Below are 22,006 nucleotides of genomic sequence, written 5' to 3'. Positions count from 1 at the left end.
ATAAGCCTGGGAAATGCTGCCGATAGAGATGTTGGGAAAAGTAAATGAAATCAGGCATACAAAGCGTTTGGATCAGCTTCACCAAACTGAGTTTTTCCTTTATCCCCACTATTACATACCCTTAGTCCCAAATACCACGACCATGACAATAAGCAAATCCTGTTTACCCAATACATGCTTAATTGCAAGAATAAAGATAAAGTCAACTCTTTTATTTGGGGTTTTTTTTATTTTTATTTTTTGTACTTTTCTGAAGTTGGAAACAGGGAGGCAGTCAGACAGACTCCCGCATGCACCCGACCGGGATCCACCCAGCATGCCCACAAGGGGGCAATGCTCTGCCCACCTGGGGCTTCGCTCTGCTGCAACCAGAGCCATTCCAGTGCCTGAGGCAGAGGCCACAGAGCCATCCTCAGTGCCCGGGCCAACTCTGCTCCAATGGAGCCCTGGCTGCGGGAGGGGAAGCGAAAAACAGAGAGGAAGGAGAGGGGGAGGGGTGGAGAAGCAGATGGGCACTTCTCCTGTGTGCCCTGGCCGGGAATCGAACCTGGGACTTCTGCACGCCAGGCCAACGCTCTACCACTGAGCCAACCGGCCAGGGCTAAAGTCAACTCTTGATAAAAGTCAAACTACAGCTTCATCTTGAAAGTACCCTGTTGCTTTCTTTCCTTCTTTTAGCAACAGCGTTTCTGGATTTCTTCCGCAAGCCTCAAGCAGTGCAGGATGCGCTTCTTTTCCACAGCCAGTTCCATTTCAGAGAACTGACCCAAGAGTTTCTGGACAAATATATTTTGATCTTTCAGAAAAATATTCTTATTGGTTCCTACATTTGGCATATTCTCCAAAGACCCAGATTTAAAGTGGAAGCTTAAATGTCGGTTTCGTTTTAGACCAGGCCCTTTCTCTTCAATCCATGTCAACGGACTGCAAAAACAAAAGAACCATAATGTTAGATTACACAGGAGTGCAAACAAATGCTTACTGGCACCATGGCACCTGGTAGCAGGGGTTCATTTTATACCCACTGTCCCTTCAGCTACACCTCATTGTCATGGCTTGGGTGGCAACCCAACCTCTACCAGATTCCCAAAGGCTACGTACGGATGATTATTTCCAACTTTACTACCAAACAGTTAATTTTTTTTGCCATCAGCTAGGGATATTCATGCAATGATCTTTGTGTGAAAGCCAATTTGTTTTTCAGGAGTTTTTACTCTGAGTCTCATGGATTCCTCTAGGGGAGCCAGGTAAGAGCTATAGGCAATCTACAAACCACCTGGTATTTTGTGCAAACTATTTCCATGTGTATGTGCATTTTTAAGATAAAATATTTTTTCATTATATTCTCAAAAAAGTCTATAACCTCCAGCACATGCCAGAAAACACTAGATTTTCCACACTAACAAAGTACTTGTTTCCATTTCAATGCTCAGACTAATGTCAGTACTGATAAAAATATAAAATCCAAATAGAATAAACCATGTCTCTAAAATCTCTCCTTTCTCTTGGTATATCTTTGTTTTTATAATAGATAAGAGCTGTGTTATTTGCTTAATGAAAAGAGAAACCTCTTAGACTTTAAATTAAAGAAAGAAGTATTGAATAGTATGATGAAAAATAATCTGCTTCTTTTATATAGTCTAAAAATACAGCATTATGAACTTTTTTATAAAAAATATCTATAATTCCTCCATCTAAACAAAAGTATCTTTGTTTCATTTCTGTATCTATATGGCATAAATTATAAACAATTTGACTATGCTTTTACTTATTCCAAAATATTGCATAGCATGCAAAGTTGATTATATGATTTAACATTTCATTGTTGCCAAATATTTAAGCTCATTAATATGAATATCCTATATTCTGTATCTTCACACGTATATAGTGTTCCTTCCTTTTCTTGGAACAAAGTCCCAGGAATGAGATGATCTGCTGTTGGCCTCTAGCTACTTCTGTGTGCTTTCCCCTCCATTTTCTTTTCCTAAGGGGATGAGTTAGGGTCAAGAACAAGGCAATTTTTTAAAAAATTTTTAATAGAATTTATTGGGTGACACTGGCTAGCATAACTTTACAGGTTTCAAGTGCCCAATTATACAACATATCTCTGTACATTGTATTATGTGTTCACCTCCTTCAAGTCAAGTCTTCGTTCACCACCATTTATCCTCCATACCCTCCTCCACCTCCCCTACCTCAACAATCTCCATACTGTTGTCTGTGTCCATGAGTTTTTTTTTTCTTTTACTGACTTTAGAAAGAGAGTAAAGGAAGAAAAAGAGAGAAAGAGAGAATCATTGATCCATTCCTGTATATGCCCTGACCAGAAATCAAATTGGCATCTTTGTACTAAGGCTAACAGGCTATATATGAGTTTTTTCTTTTTGTCCTTTTTTTGATCAATTCCTCCACTTCCCTTACCCAGTACCCCCATACCCCTGATAGCTGTCAGCCTGCTCTGTATGTATGAATGTGTCTCTATTTTGTTTGCTAGTTCATTTTGTTCATTAGATTCCACAATGAGTGAAATCATTTGTCTTTCTGCGACTGGCTTCCATTTGGACTGCTGTGCTAAGTGAACAGGGAAATCGTTAAATCCTGAGCATGCATCAGTGTCTCTGGCCTTCTCTGTGTCCTGCCACCATTACTCAGATTTCTTCTCTCCTCTCTCACTGGACTACATAGTAGGTCAGGCCTGGTGCAGGCAAATTAGACCATCATTGTTAAAGAATGAAGGGAAACTACTGATGATTTGCTTGCTGTTCTCTGCCTCTAGAGTGATGAGGCATAATAAGTCTTAAGGTGTTGGGTTGCAGGAAAAGAGCGCAAGTAAGTCACACAGAATTGTTTGGGGTGTCACAAGGAGTTCAGAGTTGCTTCCAACCTAAAGGAGCTCTCCCCTTTGGCTAACCTAGCTTACCAGGACCTATGCTAGCGTGTGGAATAAAAAAGTCTGAAATATAAATGGGGAGCCATTCTAATACCCATTCACACAAGGGGACTTTAGGACAAATGTTGACAAAGTTCTTCATTCTGTGGTCCTAAAAAGCCACAGTTCCCTAATCATGGGATGACAAGTGATGACATCCGCTATTGGCATTTTACTGCAAACTGAATGGAGTAGAGCTGCTGATGGGATCTGGTCTACTTGTGTTGGACAGCACTTACCTTCAGATGTCCCAACCAAAAAAAACAAGCTTGAATTCACAGTCAGCTTTTCTGCTCCTCTCTGTGAAAACCTTCATACACAAAATACTTCCATTCATCAACCTGGGTACTAACTACCTATAAAAATGCTTCTTACTTCTCACCTGCTACAAAAAGGAGTTCAACCACATCACATCCTTAGCATTAGCATGTGTCTACAAGAACTATAGAAGTGGTGATTTTCTAAACAGCCCAATTCCATTGACATAAAGGAAAAGCAGGCAGGTACATGCAAGGCTTTAACTTCAACAGGAGCTGAATTTGTACTTCAATATACTGGCTGTCCCCATAAGATTTGGGTTGAAAATGTGTTCGAATGCCTATTTTTACAAAGTTTGAAAACCGCTGGTTAAATGCAAAGAACATGGGCTTGGGAATAAGTTGCACTAAAATTTTCTGGGTAATTCTGGGATCTGAGGCAAATGATGCCAACCTCAATGACAGGTGAGAACTATCACAAGGTAAAGACAAAGCCTGATGTGTTTTCCATGATATTCCTTTCTCATGTCCTTCCTGTGTATTTTGGGGGAGAAAGTGTGACAAATTGAGGACTAGAGACAGGCTGTCTAAGTGTGACTAAATGAGAGATAGTACAGTATAAAGATTACATGAGAAAATCCCTATAAAAGGGCTAGGGCTGTACCTACACAGACTAAGCAGTCAAAAACCATTAACTAATACTAGCACTTGTACAATAGGGTTTTGCTAGTTCTTTTATTGTGACCTTTCAAGATCATGCTCCATCTCCTCCTGTGGTTCTGCTCTATTCCATTATGTTGTTTGAAGATAGCTGTAACTTAATAATTGTGTCTGGAAACAACTGGCAGAGGCTCCTAATATGTAGTAACAAGACCTGGAAACACATCAATTCATAAAGTCTGTCCTTCAAACTAAGATAAGCTTTGGAAGAGAAAGAGAAAAGAGACTCACAGATTCCAAAGCAATCTTCCCAGGCAAAGTCAGCCAGAGTTGCGTTCACAGGATAAAAGGGCTTTACTTTGCCACATAGCACACCATACCACAGAGGACATAAACCAAGCAGAGACCAATCTACTTTAAAGAACTGTAGTTCAGCAAGTTTCCTATTTATTCTGGAACTCATTAAAATGACCCATGTGTGAATCCATACTAACCCATAAATCAAAAATTCGTATTCAGGTCAGGCAAATACTCTAGTAAATAGTAATCAAATTAAACTAGTAAACCAGTAAAATGTTCAGTCTATCAACTAAGATTTTGTGGTTATGACTCAAAAATCTTTTCCATTGATTTTGGGGGGTTGGGGGGAAAAGAGAGAGAGAAGCATCAACTCATTGTTTCACTTAGTTGTTCCATTTAGTTGTGCACTTTATTGACTGCTTCTTGTGCTCTGACCAGGGACCTAACCAGTAACCTCTAGCAAGCTGGGTTGATGCTTTATCTGCTGAGCCACCCAGACTGGGCATGACTCAAATTTTTTAAAAGAATAAATGATTGATACAAACACTATCAAAAGTTGGCCTAAATTCTTTAAAAAATTAATTCCATGGCTAGTTTTTCTTGGATTTTGTTTATTTGTCTTTGTTTTATTGAAGTAGAGTTGACAAGTAACATTATATTAGTTTCAGCCTAATTCATTTGTCTTTGTTTTATTGAAGTAGAGTTGACAAGTAACATTATATTAGTTTCAGCCTATGGCTAGTTTTAAAAATTCATTGTACAGCCTTTATAAACATTCCTGAATGTGATGACAAATATGATTATCAATGGCCTTTATTATCTGCTTTAACACCAGGTAAAAATAATTTGATACTCCAAATATTTTAATCCAACTAAGAAAATTTCTCTTATCCTTCCAAATAACACAGTCTTAGAATTTGAAGGAATACAAAATGTAAAAATGTTTCCTCTACCACAACTTCATAATCAGTGAAATTAAATATTGTTGGAATGGTAGTTGTAGTGGTGAAATTAAAAATGCAATTTGTGAGGTGGAAAGTATTATATAAATTTAAGAAATTACGCCTGACTAGGTGGTGGCGCAGTAAATAGAGCACTGGACTGGGATGCGGAGGACGCAGGTTCAAAACCCAAGGTCACTGGCTTGAGTGTGGGCTCATCCGGCATGAACACAGGCTCACCAGCTTGAGCATGGGGTCACTGGCTTGAGCATGAGATCATAGTCCTGACCCCATGATCGCTGGCTTGAGCCCAAAGGTCACTGGCTTGAAGCCCAAGGTTGCTGGCTTAAGCCCAAGGTCATTGTCTTGAGCAAGGAGTCATTTGCTCTGCTGTAGCCCCGCCCTCCCCCAGGTAAGGCACATATGAAAAAGCAATCAATGAACAACTAAGGAGCCACAACGAAGAATTGATGCTTCTCATCTCTCTCCCTTCCTGTCTGTCTGTCCCTATCTGTCCGTCTCTCTGACTGTCTCTGTCAAAAAAAAAATTATAATATGGTATTTGCCATCTGTTCCTAACTTCACTCAGTGCTTGCCACCCCTTTGCAACAAAGTTAGCTCTTCCTTCCCTCACATCTTGTTTCCTGTCTAACCCCTACTCACTTCAATACTGAGCACAGTACCTCTAAGAAGCATGATCTGACCTCTCCAGGATCCCCTTCCCTGTATTCTTGCAGTACCTTCAGCTACCCGTAGCTCTGAATACAGGAGACCAACTGCCAGTGGACAGGATGAATATGGCTGCAGTTCCACATGGACAGCATCAGAGCCAGGGGCCACCACTGCTATCATCCCACATGCTGCATGCCCAAGCTCTGCATGTTTCACCTTCATCTGTTACCTCTGACCTTCCCTAGCAAAATGGATACTCCCCAAAATGGACACCAGGCTTCATTTAGGGAATCAAATACTTTTCTCTTTTTAAAAATACTCAGGTCAAGGCACATACAAAAAGTGACTACTATGAGTTGATGCTTCCTGCTTCTCTCTCTCTCTCTCTCACTCTCTCTCTCTCTCTCCTTTTGTTAAAATCAATAAAATAAAATATTCAAAAATCAGTAAAAAAAAAAAAAAAAGCCCCAAAGTGTGTTTATTTGACCACCACGAGGCTCATCTACCTGGAAACACATAGAGAAACTCTAAACACTTTGCTGTTTTAAATATTTTACAGAGCTGAAATGTTTTAACTCTTTGAGTAGTATGAACATTCATGAATGTCCTCATTCAAAGGGTTAACAAAAAACTCACTACTCAAAGGGTTAAAGGAAATCTATAAATGTGCTTTTGTTGAAAAGGAAAACTTGGTATGAGAATAAAGAATCAGGATATTTTGCGAGCAGTATGACAGTATTATGTGATGATAAAGCTAATAAACAGAAACTTAAATTTTGGTTATACTGAGAGATAAATATTTGACACGTGATAAGCAAGCGGTGTAAAGTGTTGATGGCAGGATCTAAGTGCTACCTGCATGGGTGTTCAATCCAAACTTCTTTCAACTTCACCACATATGTGAAACTTTTACAATAAAGTGTTGGAAATAATTCAGGCTACAAAAGCTACTAGGTCTGATATTGCTCACCTGTATGGCTGAGACAACTAGCTCACATTCTGTAAGTCTCTATTTAGTTACTAGCCAAGGGGGTCATGTTTGTCTTACTTACCTTATAGGGCTGCTGTGAGGGCAAAATAAAGCAATAGAAATAAAATCTCAGTATCTGTTCTGTTTGCAGAAGCAGACAGCTCTCCTGGAGTTGGGGCTAAGGGTCTAGGCCCCAGGTTCCCTCAAGGTTCGGATGGCCTTAAGTTTCCCACAACCTACCATTTGTTCTGTGTCTCCAAGCACACAGTCATTTTCACGTACTGATCTTCTTTTCGCTCTTCCAAAGTGGCAGACACAAGAGAAAGTTCTCCAAAGAGAGAGACCAGCCAGGTCAGGCGAGATATGCCACTGAATGCTGGGAAGCCAAACCGCTCTTCTTCCAATGGGCCAGCTATAGGGAATTACAAACATTTTCAGAATGAGGATAAAAAACTGACAGCTGGAGAGCAGGGGCTGGACTTATGTGAGTGTGACAGGGAGTAAACAGACATACCAGGTGATCAGGACAATAAGCCCTGCCTTACCACCTGGGGTATCCATGATGACTGGTAATACTGATAAAAATTCAGGTGCTTGAATGTAAACTCTTTCATAAAGTGTCTCAATTTTTTCTTGTTGATTAAATTTAGTTTCATTAGTATAATAAAACATTCTATTGGAAACAGCAGTCCATCTAAAATGTTTCAGGCTTCTAATATGCATGTGTGTGGACGTAAACATACCTGTATTTATACATACATACATATATCTTCTTTAGTTATTGATATGAAGAAGTAAAAGAGAAATCAACATACTTAGCTCTTTAAGCTTATGCTCCTGTAAATACCATATAACTATGTTTATATATGGCAAGAAGGTAAAAGTTTCATAATAAAATTAAGAATATTGTAATACTTATAAACTATATCAAGATCAATAAAATCGATGTGATAAGTGTTTTCTTAGTTTCATAATTTTATGAACAAAAGTACATTAAAAAGAGTATCTGTGTCAATAAATACTAGTCAAGATATAGCTCCTCTTTTTCCCCAGCTAAATTTTAAACATAACCTAGATTTAAAAGACTTTATACCTGTTACATTGCTCCATAAACCAAGGATTTCTTATAACTTTGATGCTGAATTAAAGCAATTCATAATTATTAGTATGTTTTTAAAAAGATAAATTATAAATAAAAGCATACAGGCTTCCATTGAACATGATGAGTAGGTAATTGCTATACTCACCTCCTCCCATTACTGCATCAAAATTACAATTAAATTATAGAACCATCATTGAGAACCACTTGGAAGACTAAATGAACATCACTCCCATAGCTGAGGATATAAAAAAGAAGCCATCTGAGAATGGTGGAAGGGGCAGAGATACAATATCAACAGGACCTATATCCATCCATGTTGTGGCAGTTAAGAAATGAGAGGGCTTTCTCAGCTGTGGAGAATCCCTGAGCGGCAAAGGGTCCCAGCCCCACATCAGGCTCCCAAGCCTAAGGCTCCAGAGGAAAAAAAATAAAATAAAAGTCCCCAAAGCTTCTAGTTACAATAACCAGTGGAGATGCATGTGAGTGAGATGAAGGGCTGTTGGGGAGATCTATGTCCAGACTCACTTAAACTCACTTGCTCTAAGCTCCAGAATTGAGACAGCAGGGAAATATAAAGAAGAGCTGAATTTACTATCTTCAGGATGAGGACTGGAGGGACATGGGTTAGGGCAGCTCAATACAGAAACAGAAGTGCAGGCAGACACTGTTTTCCCTTTGTTGAGTCCTTCCTACACCCTGCCTGCAGGTTCAATGGGCAATATATCTAAGCTATTCATTAAAATGCCTAACACCAATACCCTTTCCTGTTGATTCCCTGCATGCTGACTCATCTAAACAATGCTCCTGGCCTGATCTCTACCAATAGCTTTTCTAACAAACTGGCTATCTCAGATTACAGTGTACATGTTTTTAATATGATATATTTCTAAAGTTAAAAAATACTAAACAAGCAGCGCTTAACCCCAGTATGCCTGCTATCACTTGCTATGATGCCTTAAGGAAGAAACTAGTGGAAGCTGGCATCAGTACTCGTTAGCCTCTCTCAGTCACATCCAAACCAAGCAGAGGTGGCAACCTTCTGCAGATCACTTTGTACCTACCAGTGGCTGGCATTGACCTGAACCACAGTCCCTCCCAAAAAACCGCAAAAACCCAGTTGCCAGGTTCAGACCAAAAACAGAGCACCATCCAACCAGCTCATGATTGCCAAACCAAAAGAGCAGACTCAGCAGGTAGCATAGCCCCTCTAGCGCAAGTTTCACTCCATGGGGTCAGCACCTGCAAAACAGCTCATCTGCTGTGGTCACAGAAATTTCTCATAGCCATTCAGCCTAAGGGTCAACCTCTCCCACTGACATCGCAACAGCAACTACAACAGGAGGACATATACAATCCATACAAAAGACACACCTGTACAATCTGACCAGTTGACTAGGGAGACTGTACCAATGGGCCCCATATGACATGTACTACATAAGGACACAGACAGCAGTGTGTTGACTGCTGGGAGGGGGTAGGTGGCAGAGGGTATGGGGGGCATAAGTGGTGATGGAATAGTCTTGATTTGGGGTGGTGAACACACAATACAGAGTACAGAAATGTGTTGTAGAATTGGGCACCTAAAATCTGTATAATTATGTTAACTAGTGTCAGTAATAAATTCAACTAAAAAATAAATAAAAATATAGTAACATGATATAAAAAAGGTATTTTCCTGAAAATATATGTATTTTCTAAACAAACAAATCGACTGAAGAGATAGCATTGTTTTATTTTTGCCAATCTCTTTAATATCTAAAAGGTCTGGATTACTATATATTGTACTCTATCAATAATTTATGAAATAGTATCATGGCTAAAGTATATATGAAATTGAGAAATAGAAAAAAAAAAACAACCAGGCTATGTCATGGTTTCATTTCTTTAATGAAAACTCTCAGCAAAGGTGGCCAGACAAGGAGTTCAGAGAAGAGTGTAGAAAGATAAAGATAAATTCATCCAAAGGTGACTGCAAAGAGAACCAGGCTCCAGGATGTACATACTCTGTTACTAATGTAGATAAGAATTCCCAATATTAAGTAAATAGCCAAATATATGATAAATAAAATAATTTGGCAACAGCCAATGTTCTTATATCCTGTGGGAGGAAAAAAGGAACTAGTGGGTTACTTGCTCCACGGAGAAAAGTATGTACTCTTCTCCAAGAACCTTTCCTTTTTTAAAATAGAGGTTTGAGATGACATCAGAGTAATGGCAGTGTGAGAGATATCCTTGCTATCTCTCCTTGAAATCTGAACAAACTGAACAGCTACAATGCAGCAAAAGAACTCCAGCTGGGTTCACAGGCTTGCCTGAAAAGATCTACTTGTGGAATTGACTATAGGTGGGGAGTATTGAGAAAGGGGGCAGAAGATAAAACACACTTGAGGTTGGCTCCAGAGAGGGTAGAAGCTTGGACTGTCTGGGTTTTTGTCTGCTGGGGCTCCAGTGAGGGAAGAAACCTGAATGATTGGGTCTTCTTCCGCTAAGAGATGAGGCGAGATTGAGGGGCAGTGGGGGACATACTAAACCAAAGGGGTAGCAGAACACGGGGTGACAGCCAGTGTTCTTGTGGTCTGCCAGCAGCCTGCAGTCAGTGCAGAAACAGAGAAAAACAAAGTGTGACCCACCAGACTTCCAGATCACGCCTCCTTCACTTTGTAGAATAAGAAGAGTTACTGAGACTTACCCCACAGCTACCTCTTCAAAGCCACCCTCTCCACTGAAAAACAGAGGTGCTCTATGTTGGGACCCTGGGCTGTTAAGAGAGGGAAGGAGCACGTGGAGGCCTGAGATCACCATTACTAAAGCTGTAAAGTCTTCACAATATGTCCTGCCCATTATCATGACTGCAGCTCTGCCCATATCATTGCAACAGCAAAATCTGAGTGGTCAGGCCAGGAATTTCACAGAGATAAAACTTGTAACACAACTCTACCTACTGAAAAAAAAGAAAAAAACACCTCAAAAGTGAAATCAGTTTTCTTCCTTTTGACTTTCTTTTTCATTAATTTTATTATATTTTATTCTTATTTTGTGGGTATCTTTTTTTTTTTTTTTTTGTATTTTTCTGAAGCTGGAAACAGGGAGAGACAGTCAGGCAGACTCCCGCATGGGCCCAACCGGGATCCACCCAGCACATCCACCAGGGGCGATGCTCTGCCCACCAGGGGGCGATGCTCTGCCCCTCCGGGGCGTCGCTCTGCCGCGACCAGAGCCACTCTAGCGCCTGGGGCAGAGGCCAAGGAGCCATCTCCAGCGCCCAGGCCATCTTTGCTCCAATGGAGCCTCGGCTGCGGGAGGGGAAGAGAGAGACAGAGAGGAAGGGGGGCGTGGAGAAGCAAATGGGCGCCTCTCCTATGTGCCCTGGCCGGGAATCAAACCTGGGTCCCCTGCATGCCAGGCCGATGCTCTACCGCTGAGCCAACCGGCCAGGGCTTGTGGGTATCTTTTTTTATGACATTTATGCTTTTTGCTTTTTAGTGTTATGGTTTTTCATTTTCTAATTTTCATTATTTTTAAAGTTTTTTCTATTTTTCATCCTACTTTTAATTTTTAATCTTTCATTTATTTTTAGTTGTTTTTTTGTTGATCTCTTAATACTACTCTCAAATGCCATCAAAGAAAGAAAACAAATCCCATGGCTACACAAAAAGAGATATAGTTCAGAAAAAGAATGAAAAAATCTCCAGAAAAAAATCTCAATCACATGAAAACCTTGGAGTTAAATGATAAAGAATTCAAAATTGAAGTTCTGAAAATACTCAATAAGATGCAAAAAAACAATGATAGGCGATTTAATGAGCCCAAAAAATAATGAACAAAATGAGTACTTCACCAAGGAAATTGAGACATTAAAAACAGATGAAGGGCCTGATCTGTGGTGACGCAGTGGATGAAGCGTCGAACTGGAAGTGCTGAGGTCGCCGGTTCGAAGCCCTGGGTTTGCCTGGTCAGGGCACATGTGGGAGTTGATGCTTCCAGCTCCCCCCCCCTCCTCTGTCTCTTTCTTTCTCCTCTCTAAAAATGAATAATAAAAAAAAAAAACTTGGCTGTGGAGAATAGCTCTTTTTAGAGAGACCCTTCCCAACGCTATTAAAAAAAAAAAACAGATGAAGAACTCAATACATGAACTGAAAAGTGGGGTAGCAAGGCTAGCTAATAGAACAGGACAGATAGAAAAAAGAATCAATCACATAGAAGGCAGGCAACTAGAAATGCTACAGAGAAAAGCAGACAGACTCATCAATTTTAAAAAATGATATAGCTCTATAAGAGTTGTCTGACTCCATCTGAAAGAGCAATATAAGGATAAATGGTCTATCAGAAGAAGAAAAGAGAGAGAAGGAAATGGACAACCTTTTCAAACAAATAATTGATGAGAACTTCCAAAGCCTATGGAAAGTGTTAGAGCCTCGAATCAAAGAAGCCAACAGAACACCAAGATACCTCAAACCAAACACACCTTCTCCAAGACACATGGTAATAAAATTGTCAAAAATCAATGACAGGGGCAGCAAGATAACAACGGAGTAGGTGGACGTTCCAACATCCAACTCCCAGAACCAAAGTGGATTACAATTTAATTTTAAGAACAATCATCTGGAAAAACCAACTCTGGGATAAACCAAGAGGAATCCGTAACCAAAGATCACTGAAGAAGCCACACTTAGACTGGTAGAAAAACTGGAAACGTGGAGAGGGCTGCCCAGCTCCTGGGAGCAAGCAGCAGCCTGGATGGACTCGTATGGTGGGAGGGGACTTTCCCAGAGAGGGAAGGGTCCTGGACCCCAAGACCAAAGCCCCAGGCTGCAGCCCCAGAGCCTAGAAGAGGTGTACAGACAGTATTTAGCTGTGAAACAAGCCAGGATACTGTTTGCAAAAAACTGATTTCTCAGACTCAGGATTCGTCTTAATGGGACCGTGCAGAAAACCTCTTTCACAACCACTCATCCAGGGCTCTGGGGGATGGAGAGAGCTGAGAAGACCGAAGTAGCAGGAAGATAGTTTAATCTAGGAGGCACAGGGAGAAACACTTTGAGAGACAGCCACCCTAACCCCTGGGCTGAGTCACTCCCCAAATCTATAGTGAATATTTTTCCTGGAACCAGCAATACTAGCAAAGGGGAGCAGGTCACCAGCAAAGCAGAAGCACTACTGCTACAGTCAGAGCAAAGAATCACTCAGAAGCAGGGAGCCATCAGAGATACAGTATTGAGTGCTGAGGTCTGAGCTGCACTGCCACCCCCACACTGCTCAGTGCACACCAGAGGGTGGGCAGCAGCGGGATGTGGGAGTGCAGTCCCGTTGGTGGGGCAGAAGCCAGGAGCCAGCTGTGCCTGCCACCCAGGCACCAGCACAGTGCTGCCCACAGGGATGGAAGTTGGGGACCAGCTGCAGCTGTGGACAAGGTGCACGAAAGTGGCCCAACCTGTGCCTGTGGGCCAGCACATGACAGAATTCCCACCTGCAGAGGCAAGGTGGAAAATGGGAAACCGGCTGAGGCTTGAGGCTTGTGGCTTGTGGCTGGGCATGTGAGTGCAGTGCAGCCCAGCCCGTGGTGCCTAGGCTTGGGGCCCTGGCACGCAAGCGCAGTACTGCTGGCCTGTGGGGGCGGGGTGGGGGCCAGGGGCTGGCCAAGGCTTGCTGCCCAAATGCTTGAATGCAGTCCTGCCTGCAGAGGTGGAGCAGATGCCAGGGACTGGCCAGGGCTTGCAGCCCAGGTCTGTGAGTGCAGTCCCACTCACGAAGGTGGTGTGGAGGCCGGGGTCCCGCCAAGGCTTCCAGCCAAGGCATGCGAATGCAGTCCTGCCCATAGAAGCAAGGGAGAAGCTTAAGAGACCACAGCGGCCTGCTGGTGCCAGCAACATCCGAACCTGAATGCCTGAGGCACGGAAGAGGGGCTTGCGGGCCTGCAAATAGACCACACCTAGGGAACACAGAGGCCACACCCATTGGTCTCCCGTGGCCACACCCTTCTTATACACAGACAAAATGAGAAGGCAGAGAAGTGAAATACAAATGAATCAACAAGAGAAATCCCCAGGAAAAGATCTGAATGAGATGGCAATAACCAAATTACTGGATGCAGAGTTTAAAATAATGATTGTTAGGATGCTCAAAGATCTTAGAGCAACAATGGATAGACATAACGAGCACCTAAATAAAGAGATAGCAAGTACCAAAAAGGACATTGAAATAATAAAAAAGAACCAGTCAGAATGACAAATATAATATTAGAAATGAAGAACACACTAGAAGGCATTAAAAGCAGAATGGATTAAGCTGAGGATCGAATCAGCGATTTAGAGAAAAGATGAACGAAGGCATGAAAGCAGGGCAGCAAAAAGAAAACAGGCTCAAAAAGTCTGAGGAAACTCTAAGAGAACTCTGTGACAACATGCAGAGAAACAACAGCTGCATCATAGGGGTTCCTGAAGGGGAAGAGAAAGGGCAAGGGATAAAGAATCTGATTGAAGAAATCATAGCGGAAAACTTCCCTAAATTGATGAAGAAAAAAGTCACACAAGTTCAAGAAGCACAGAGAGTCCCATTAAGGATGAACTCAAAGAGGCCTACTCCAAGATACATCATAATTAAAATACAAAAATTAAGAGATAAATAAAGAATACTAAAAGCTGTAAGAGAGACCTGAAGATGGCAGCGGAGTAGGCAGATGCACAGACTCCCAGCTCACACCACCGAACTGGATTACAAACTAATTTATGAACAATCAGCATGAAAAACCAACTCTGGACTACAGGAACAGCTCTCAAAAACCAAGGAGCAAAGAAGAAGCCACAACAAACTTGGTATAAAGCACCTGAATCTCCCCTGCTTACAGGAACAGAGGGTGATGAGGCTGAGAGCCCAGTAGGGCTCTCACTCCAAGGAAAAGAGCAGAAAATACTCCTCACAGCCACTTGCCTGGTGACCAGAAAACGAGGTGTTGAAAGGGCCAGCTTGTCTTCCAAAAAGAAAGGGGAGAGAGAGACAGACGGTGAGGGGCAGAGGAATGCAGGGGATGACCTGAGAAGCTGACACATCCAGTGCTGGAGGCGGCCAAAGCTGGGGGAGGGGCTGATCCTTCCACAAAACAAAAGACTGACATGCTTCTGGGTCACAGATATCCAGACATCTCTCCAGCTCCAATCAGCACAACAAGACACAGCTGAAAACAAGAAGTGGGGAGGAGGGCAGAAACTCAGGTCTCCATGGAGATGAGAAAACACCCTGCCATCAGAGAGACAAACTGACAGAAGAGGCCTTCAGAGTCTCAGGTTACACCCAGCACATTCCTGGATACAGTTTCAAATAAGCCCCCTGCTGAGATCAGTAAACAAGATTACCACTTGTTAAGAAAAGAAACAAATCAAGACTTCAAAGCAGCCCAAATCCAAAAGTAGATTACAAATAATAGCTGATGCCAACCCAAGAAGACCTAGAAATAACACAATTGAAAACTGGAGGCAGACAACACCAAGCCTAGACTCAACCAGCTCTACAAACAAAACATCCAAACACACAGACATAATGAGAAGATAGAGAAGTGCAATCCAAATGAAACCACAAGAGAAACCTCCAGGAAATGAACTGAGTGATCTGGAAATAACCAAACTGCCCGATGCGAAGTTCAAAATAATGATTGTAATGATGCTTAGGGATCTTAGAACAACAATGGATGGTCATTACAAACACCTAAATAAAGAAATAGCAAGTAGGCCCTGGCCAGTTGGCTCAGCAGTAGAGCGTCGGCCTGGTGTGCAGGAGTCCCGGGGTTTGATTCCCAGCCAGGACACACAAAAGAGGCACCCATTTGCTTCTCCACCCCTCCCCCTCTCCTTCCTCTCTGTCTCTCTCTTCCCCTCCTGCAGTGAGGCTCCATTGGAGCAGAGATGGCCTGGGCACTGGGGATGGCTCTGTGGCCTCTGCCTCAGGCGATAGAATGGCTCTGGACGTAACAGACCAACGCACAAGAGGGGCAAAGCATCGCCCCTGGTGGGCATGCTGGGTGGATCCAGGTCGGGTGCATGCGGGAGTCTGTCTAACTGCCTCCCCGTTTCCAGCTTTGGAAAAATGAAAGAAATAAAACAACAAAAAACAAAACAAAAAAAGAAATAGCAAGTATTAAAAAGGATATTGAAATATTAAAAAAGAATCAGTAGGAGATGACAAATGCAATATCAGAAATGAAGACCACAAAGGAAGGAATTAAAAACAGGATGAATGGAGCTGAGGATCAAATCAGCGAGTTGGAGGACAAGTGGAATGAAGACATGAAAGCAGAGAAGAAAAAAGAGAAGAGACTCAAAAAGTCTGAGGAAACTCTTAGAGAGCTCTGTGACAACATAAAGAAAAATAACATCCACATCATAGGGGTTCCTGAAGAAGAAGAGAAAGAACAAGGGATAGAGACTTTGTTCAATCATATCATAGCTGAAAACTTCCCTAAATTAGTGTAGGAGAAACTCTGACAAGTTCAAGAAACACAGAGAACTCCATTAAAGAGAAACCCAAAGAAACCTAAAAGGTGTAAGAGAAAAGCAGTCAACTACCTACAGAGGAGCCGCCATAAGAATGGCATCTGACTTCTCAACATAAACATTAGAGGCCAGAAAGAAATGGCAAGAAATATTCAAAGTAATGCAAAACAAGAGCCTACAACCAAGACTTCTCTATCCAGCAAGGCTATCATTTAAAATTGAAGAAGAAATAAAAAGCTTCCCAGACAAAAAAAAAAAAAACTCAAGAAATTTATTACAACCAAACCAATGCTACAAAAAATGTTAAGGAGCCTGCTGTAAACAGAACAAGGATGGGGGGGAATCTAGTAAAAGAGGAATATAGACTTAAAGAATAGAACGACAATAAACAACTACATATCAATAATAACCTTAAATGTAAATGAATTAAATATTCCAATCAAAAGACATAGGGTAGCTGCATGGATAAAAAACAGGACCTATACACATGCTGTCTATAAGAGACCCACCTCAAAACAAAAGATACACATATACTGAAAGTAAAAGTATGAAAAAAATATTTCATGCAAATGGAAATGAAAAAAGAGCTGGGGTAGCAATACTTATATCTGACAAAATAGATTTTAAAACAAAGGTTTTAAAAGTAAGGGATAAAGATGGTCACTACATAAAGGGAACAATCCAACAGGAACATATAATAACCATTATAAATATCTATTCACCAAATATAGGAGCACCTAAATAGATAAAGCAAATTTTGATGGACATAAAGAGCAATATCAACAGCAATACTATAATAGTAGGGGATTTTAATACCTCACTAACATCACTGGATAGATCCTCAAGAAAGAAAATTAACAAAGAATCAGCAGACCTAAAGGACACACTAGATCAACTGGATTTAACAGATATCTTCAGTAACTTTCACCCTAAAGCAGCAGAATATACATTCTTTTCAAGTGCTCATGGTACATTCTCTAGGATAGACCACATGTTAGGACACAAAATGAGTCTCAATAAATTTAAGAAGATTGAAATCATATCAAGCATCTTCTCAGATCACAATGGCATGAAACTAGAAATCAACTACAATAGAAAAACTGAAAAACACTCAAACATTTGGAAACTAAATAGCATGTTATTACATAATGAATGGCCTAACAATGAGATCAAGGAAGAAATAAAAAATTTCCTTGAAACAAATGAAAATGAACATACAACAACTCAAAATTTATGGGACACGGCAAAGTAGTCCTAAGAGGGAAGTTCACAGCATTACAAGCATACCTTAAGAAGCTGGAAAAAAATCAAATAAACAATTTAACCCTCCATGTAAAAGAATTAGAAAAAGAACAGCAAGTAAAACCCAGAGGAAATAGAAGGAAGGAAATAATAAAGACCAGAGTGGAAATAAATGACATAGAGACTAAAATAACAATACAGAGGATCAATGAAATCAAGAGCTTTTTCTTTGAAAAGGGAAACAAGATAGATGAACCTTTAACCAGACTCACCAAAAAAAAAAAGACAGAGGACTCAAGTAAATAAAATTAAAAATGAGAGAGGAGAAGTAACAACCAACACAGCAGAAATACAAAGGATTGCAAGAAAATACTATAAAGAACTGTATGTCTGACCAGGCAGTGGCGCAGTGGATAGAACATCGAACTGGGATGCGGAGGACCCAGATTCAAGACCCCAAGGTCACTAGCTTGAGCGCGAGATCATCTGGCTTGAGCAAAAAGCTCACCAGCTTGGACCCAACATTAATGGCTCGAGCAAGGGGTTACTCAGTCGGCTGAAGGCCCATGGTCAAGGCACATATGAGAAAGCGATCAATGAACAACTAAGGTGTCAAAATGAAAAACTGATGATTATGCTTATCATCTCTCTCCGTTCCTGTCTATCTGTCCCTATCTATCCCTCTCTCTGATTCTATTTCTGTCCATATATATATATATATTAATATATATATAAATATATATATATGAACTGTATGCCATAAAATTAGACAACCTAGGTGAAATGGGCAAATTCCTTGAAACATATAATCTTTCAAAAATCAATATAGAGAATCAGAAAACCTAAACAGATCAATTTCATCAAATGAGATTTAAAGAGTTAAAAAAAAAACTCCAAACAAACAAAAGTCCTGGGCCACATGTCTTCACAGGTGAAATTTTACCAAATATTCAAAGAAGAACTAACTCCTATCCTCCTCAAGCTATTTCAAAAAATTAAAGAGGGAGAAGACTTCCAAATTCCTTTTATAAGGCAAGCACAATACTGATTCCAAAAGCAGGCAAAGACAATACAAAGAGAGAAAACTATAGACCAATATCCCTGATGAACTTAGATGCTAAAATTCTCAACAAAATATTAGCAAACCAGATTCAGCAATATATGAAAAAAATCATACATCATGATCAGGTGGGATTTATTCTGGGGAGACATGGATAGTACAATAATCGCAAATCAATCAATGTGATTCAACACATAAAAGGAAGGATAAAAATCACATGACAATATCAATAGATGCAGAAAAAGCATTTGATAAAATCCAGCACCCATTTACAATCAAAACTCTCAGCAGAGTGGGAATACAGGAATCATATCTCAACATGATAAAGGCCATCTATGACAAACCCAAAGCCAACATCATACACAATGGGCAAAAATTAAATGCAATCCCCTTAAGATGAGGAACAAGGGAGGGGGTGCCCCCTTTAACCACTCTTATTCAACATAGTTCGGGAAGTCCTAGCCACAGCAATCAGACAAGAAGAAGAGATAAAAGGCCTCCAAATTGAAAAAGAAGAAGTAAAATTATCATTATTTGCTGATAATATGATACTGTACATAGAAAACCCTAAAGTCTCAGTCAAAAAACTACTGGACCTGATAAATGAATTCAGCAAGGTGGCAGGATATAAAATCACTATTCAGAAATCAGTGGCATTTTTATACAACAATGAACTGTCAGAAAGAGAAATTAAGAAAACAATCCCCTATAACTATTGCAACAAAGAAAATACAGTACCTGGGAGTAAATTTAACCAAAGAGGTTAAAGAATTGTATTCGGAAAATTATAAAATATTGATAAAGGAAATCAAGGAAGATACAAACAAGTGAAAGCATATACCGTGTTCATGGATAAGAAGAATAAACATCATTAAATGTCTATATTACCCATAGCAATTTATAAATTCAATGCAATTCCCATTAAAATACCAATGACATACTTCAAAGACTTAGAATATTCCAAAAATTTATATGAAACCAAAAAAGAACATGAATACCCTCAGCAATCCTGAAAAAGAAGAATAAAGTGTAGGGGGGTATCACACTTCCTGATATCAAGTTATACTACAAGGCCATCGTACTCAAAACAGCTTGGTACTAGCATAAGAACAGGCATATAGATCAATGGAACAGAACAGAGAACCCAAAATAAACCCACACCTTTATGGATAATTGATATTTGACAAAGGAGGTAAGAGCATACAATGGAGTAAAGACAGTCTCTCTAACAAATAGTGTTGAAAAAATTGGACAGGTACTTGCAAAGAAATGAAACTGGATAACCAATATACCATTCACAGAAATAAACTCAAAATGGATAAAAGACTTAAATGTAAGTCGTGAAACTATAAACATCTTGGAAGAAAACATAGGCAGTAAACTCTTTGATATCTGTCGTAGCAATATTTTTGCTGAATTATCTCCATGGGCAAGTGAAATAAATAACAGAATGAACAAATGGTATTATATGAAACCAAAAAGCTTTTGCACAGCAAAATACACCATTAACAAAATAAAAAGACAAACCACTCAATGGGAGAATATATTCACCAATACGTGTGATAAGGAGTTAATATCCAAAATTTATAAAGAACTTGTAAAACTCAACACCAAGAAGACAAATAATCCAATCAAAAATGGGCAAAAGAAATGAATAGACACTTCTCCAAAGAGGACATACAGAAGACCAATAGGCATATGAAAAAATGTTCAACATCACTAATCATTAGCAGGGGTCCCCAAACTTTTTACACAGGGGGCCAGTTCACTGTCCCTCAGACCACTGGGGGGCCGCCACATACAGTGCTCCTCTCACTGACCACCAGTGAAAGAGGTGCCCCTTTCCGGAAGTGCAGCGGGAGCTGTATAAATGGTTTCAGGGGGCCACATGCGGCCCATGGGCCATAGTTTGGGGATGCCTGCATTAGAGAAATGCAAATTAAAACCACAATGAGATACCACCTCACACCTGTCATAATGGTGCTCCTTAACTAAACAACACATAACAAGCGCTGGAGAGTGTGTGGAGAAAAGGTAACCCTCCTGCACTGCTGGTAGGAATGCAGACTGGTGCAGACACTGTGGAAAACAGTATGGAAATTCCTCAAAAAATTAAAAATGGAACTGTCCTTTGACCCAGCTATCCCACTTTTAGGAATATATCCTATGAATACCAAATCACTGATTCAAAACAAGAAATATACCCCCATGTTTATTGCAGCATTGTTTACAGTAGCCAAGATCTGGAAACAGTCCAAGTGTCCATCAGTGGACGAGTAGATTAAAAAGTGTGCTACATATACACAATGAAATACTACGCTGCCATGAGGAAGAAGGAAATCTTACCTTTTGCAACAATATGGATGGACCTGGAAACTATCATGCTAAGTAAAATAAGCCAGGCAGAGAAACAAAAATATCATATGACCTCACTCATTTGAGGAATCCAATGAACAATGTGAACTGAGCAAAGGAACAGAGGCAGAGGCGGAATCAAAGGAACCAGAGGGAAAGTGGTCAGAGGGAAAGTGGAAGAGAAGATGGGATCAGAGAAGGCAAAGAGGTTAGTGAAATTATATATACATAACACACAGCATTATACAGAATAGGACAGCAAATCCTAGAGGGAAAGGGGAAAGCACTGGGGTGGAGGGCGTAAAGGGGGGGGAGAGGGGAATACGGGGATGGGGGGAGATATATTTGGTGGGACACTTGAATCTATGTAAACACAGTAAATTAAAATCATAAATAAAATAATAGCAGTCATCACAACTTTTGAAAGTAACATATATTAAAGAGCTATAGGAGCTTCGTGTATAGTATGCCCAGTATGGTTGCCAGCTAAAACTTCACAGATACAAGGATGCCTACTAGATTTATCATGTTCTGAGAGGTACTAGCACAGTATCTAAATAAAAGGTAACATAAACACTGGAAATAAAAAAATCAATGACAAAGAATCCTCAAGGCACTTAGGGAAAAGAAGACCATAACATATAAAGAAGGCCTACTAGGTTATCATTAGATTTCTCATCAGAAATTCTACAAACCAGAGGAGAGTGGACCCATACATTCAAACTACTGAAAGAGAGGAATTACCAGTCAAGAATACTATATCCATTAAAGTTATCCTTCAAATATGAAGAATAAAAACTTTTCTAGACATACTGAAGTTAACGGAATTTATCAAAACAAAACCTGTACTGCAGGAAATGCTCAAGAGGGTTAATCTACCAGATATTAAGAACAAAGCAAATCTAAACTACAAGTAAAAGCTCCAACAAGATTACAATAAAAACAAGGATAATCAGTGACAACAGTAGCATAAAAGGAGAGAGGATAAAGATCTGCAGTAGCAAAGGAGAATGGAGTGCAGAAGCACTCATAACA

The 22,006-nt window shown here is 40.3% G+C and overlaps 1 protein-coding gene across 1 annotated transcript in view; it reads right to left on the bottom strand.

Moving 5' to 3' along the window:
- Positions 1-223: 223 nt before the first annotated feature.
- The window catches only part of BLVRA (biliverdin reductase A), a 91,839-nt gene continuing 70,056 nt past the window's right edge, over positions 224-22,006 (bottom strand). Inside the window, exons 9-10 of the mRNA XM_066276537.1 lie at positions 6,970-7,141; positions 224-924 (exon numbers count right to left, since the gene is read on the bottom strand). Coding sequence (XP_066132634.1) covers positions 675-924; positions 6,970-7,141 — 422 coding nt within the window. The 3' untranslated portion in view covers positions 224-674. The remainder of the gene's footprint in view (positions 925-6,969; positions 7,142-22,006) is intronic.

This window comes from Saccopteryx bilineata, chromosome 4, assembly GCF_036850765.1.
Source record: "Saccopteryx bilineata isolate mSacBil1 chromosome 4, mSacBil1_pri_phased_curated, whole genome shotgun sequence".
Taxonomy (NCBI): domain Eukaryota; kingdom Metazoa; phylum Chordata; class Mammalia; order Chiroptera; family Emballonuridae; genus Saccopteryx; species Saccopteryx bilineata.
The sequence above is the reverse complement of the archived record's forward strand: the minus strand, read 5'-3'. Positions and strand labels throughout refer to the sequence as shown.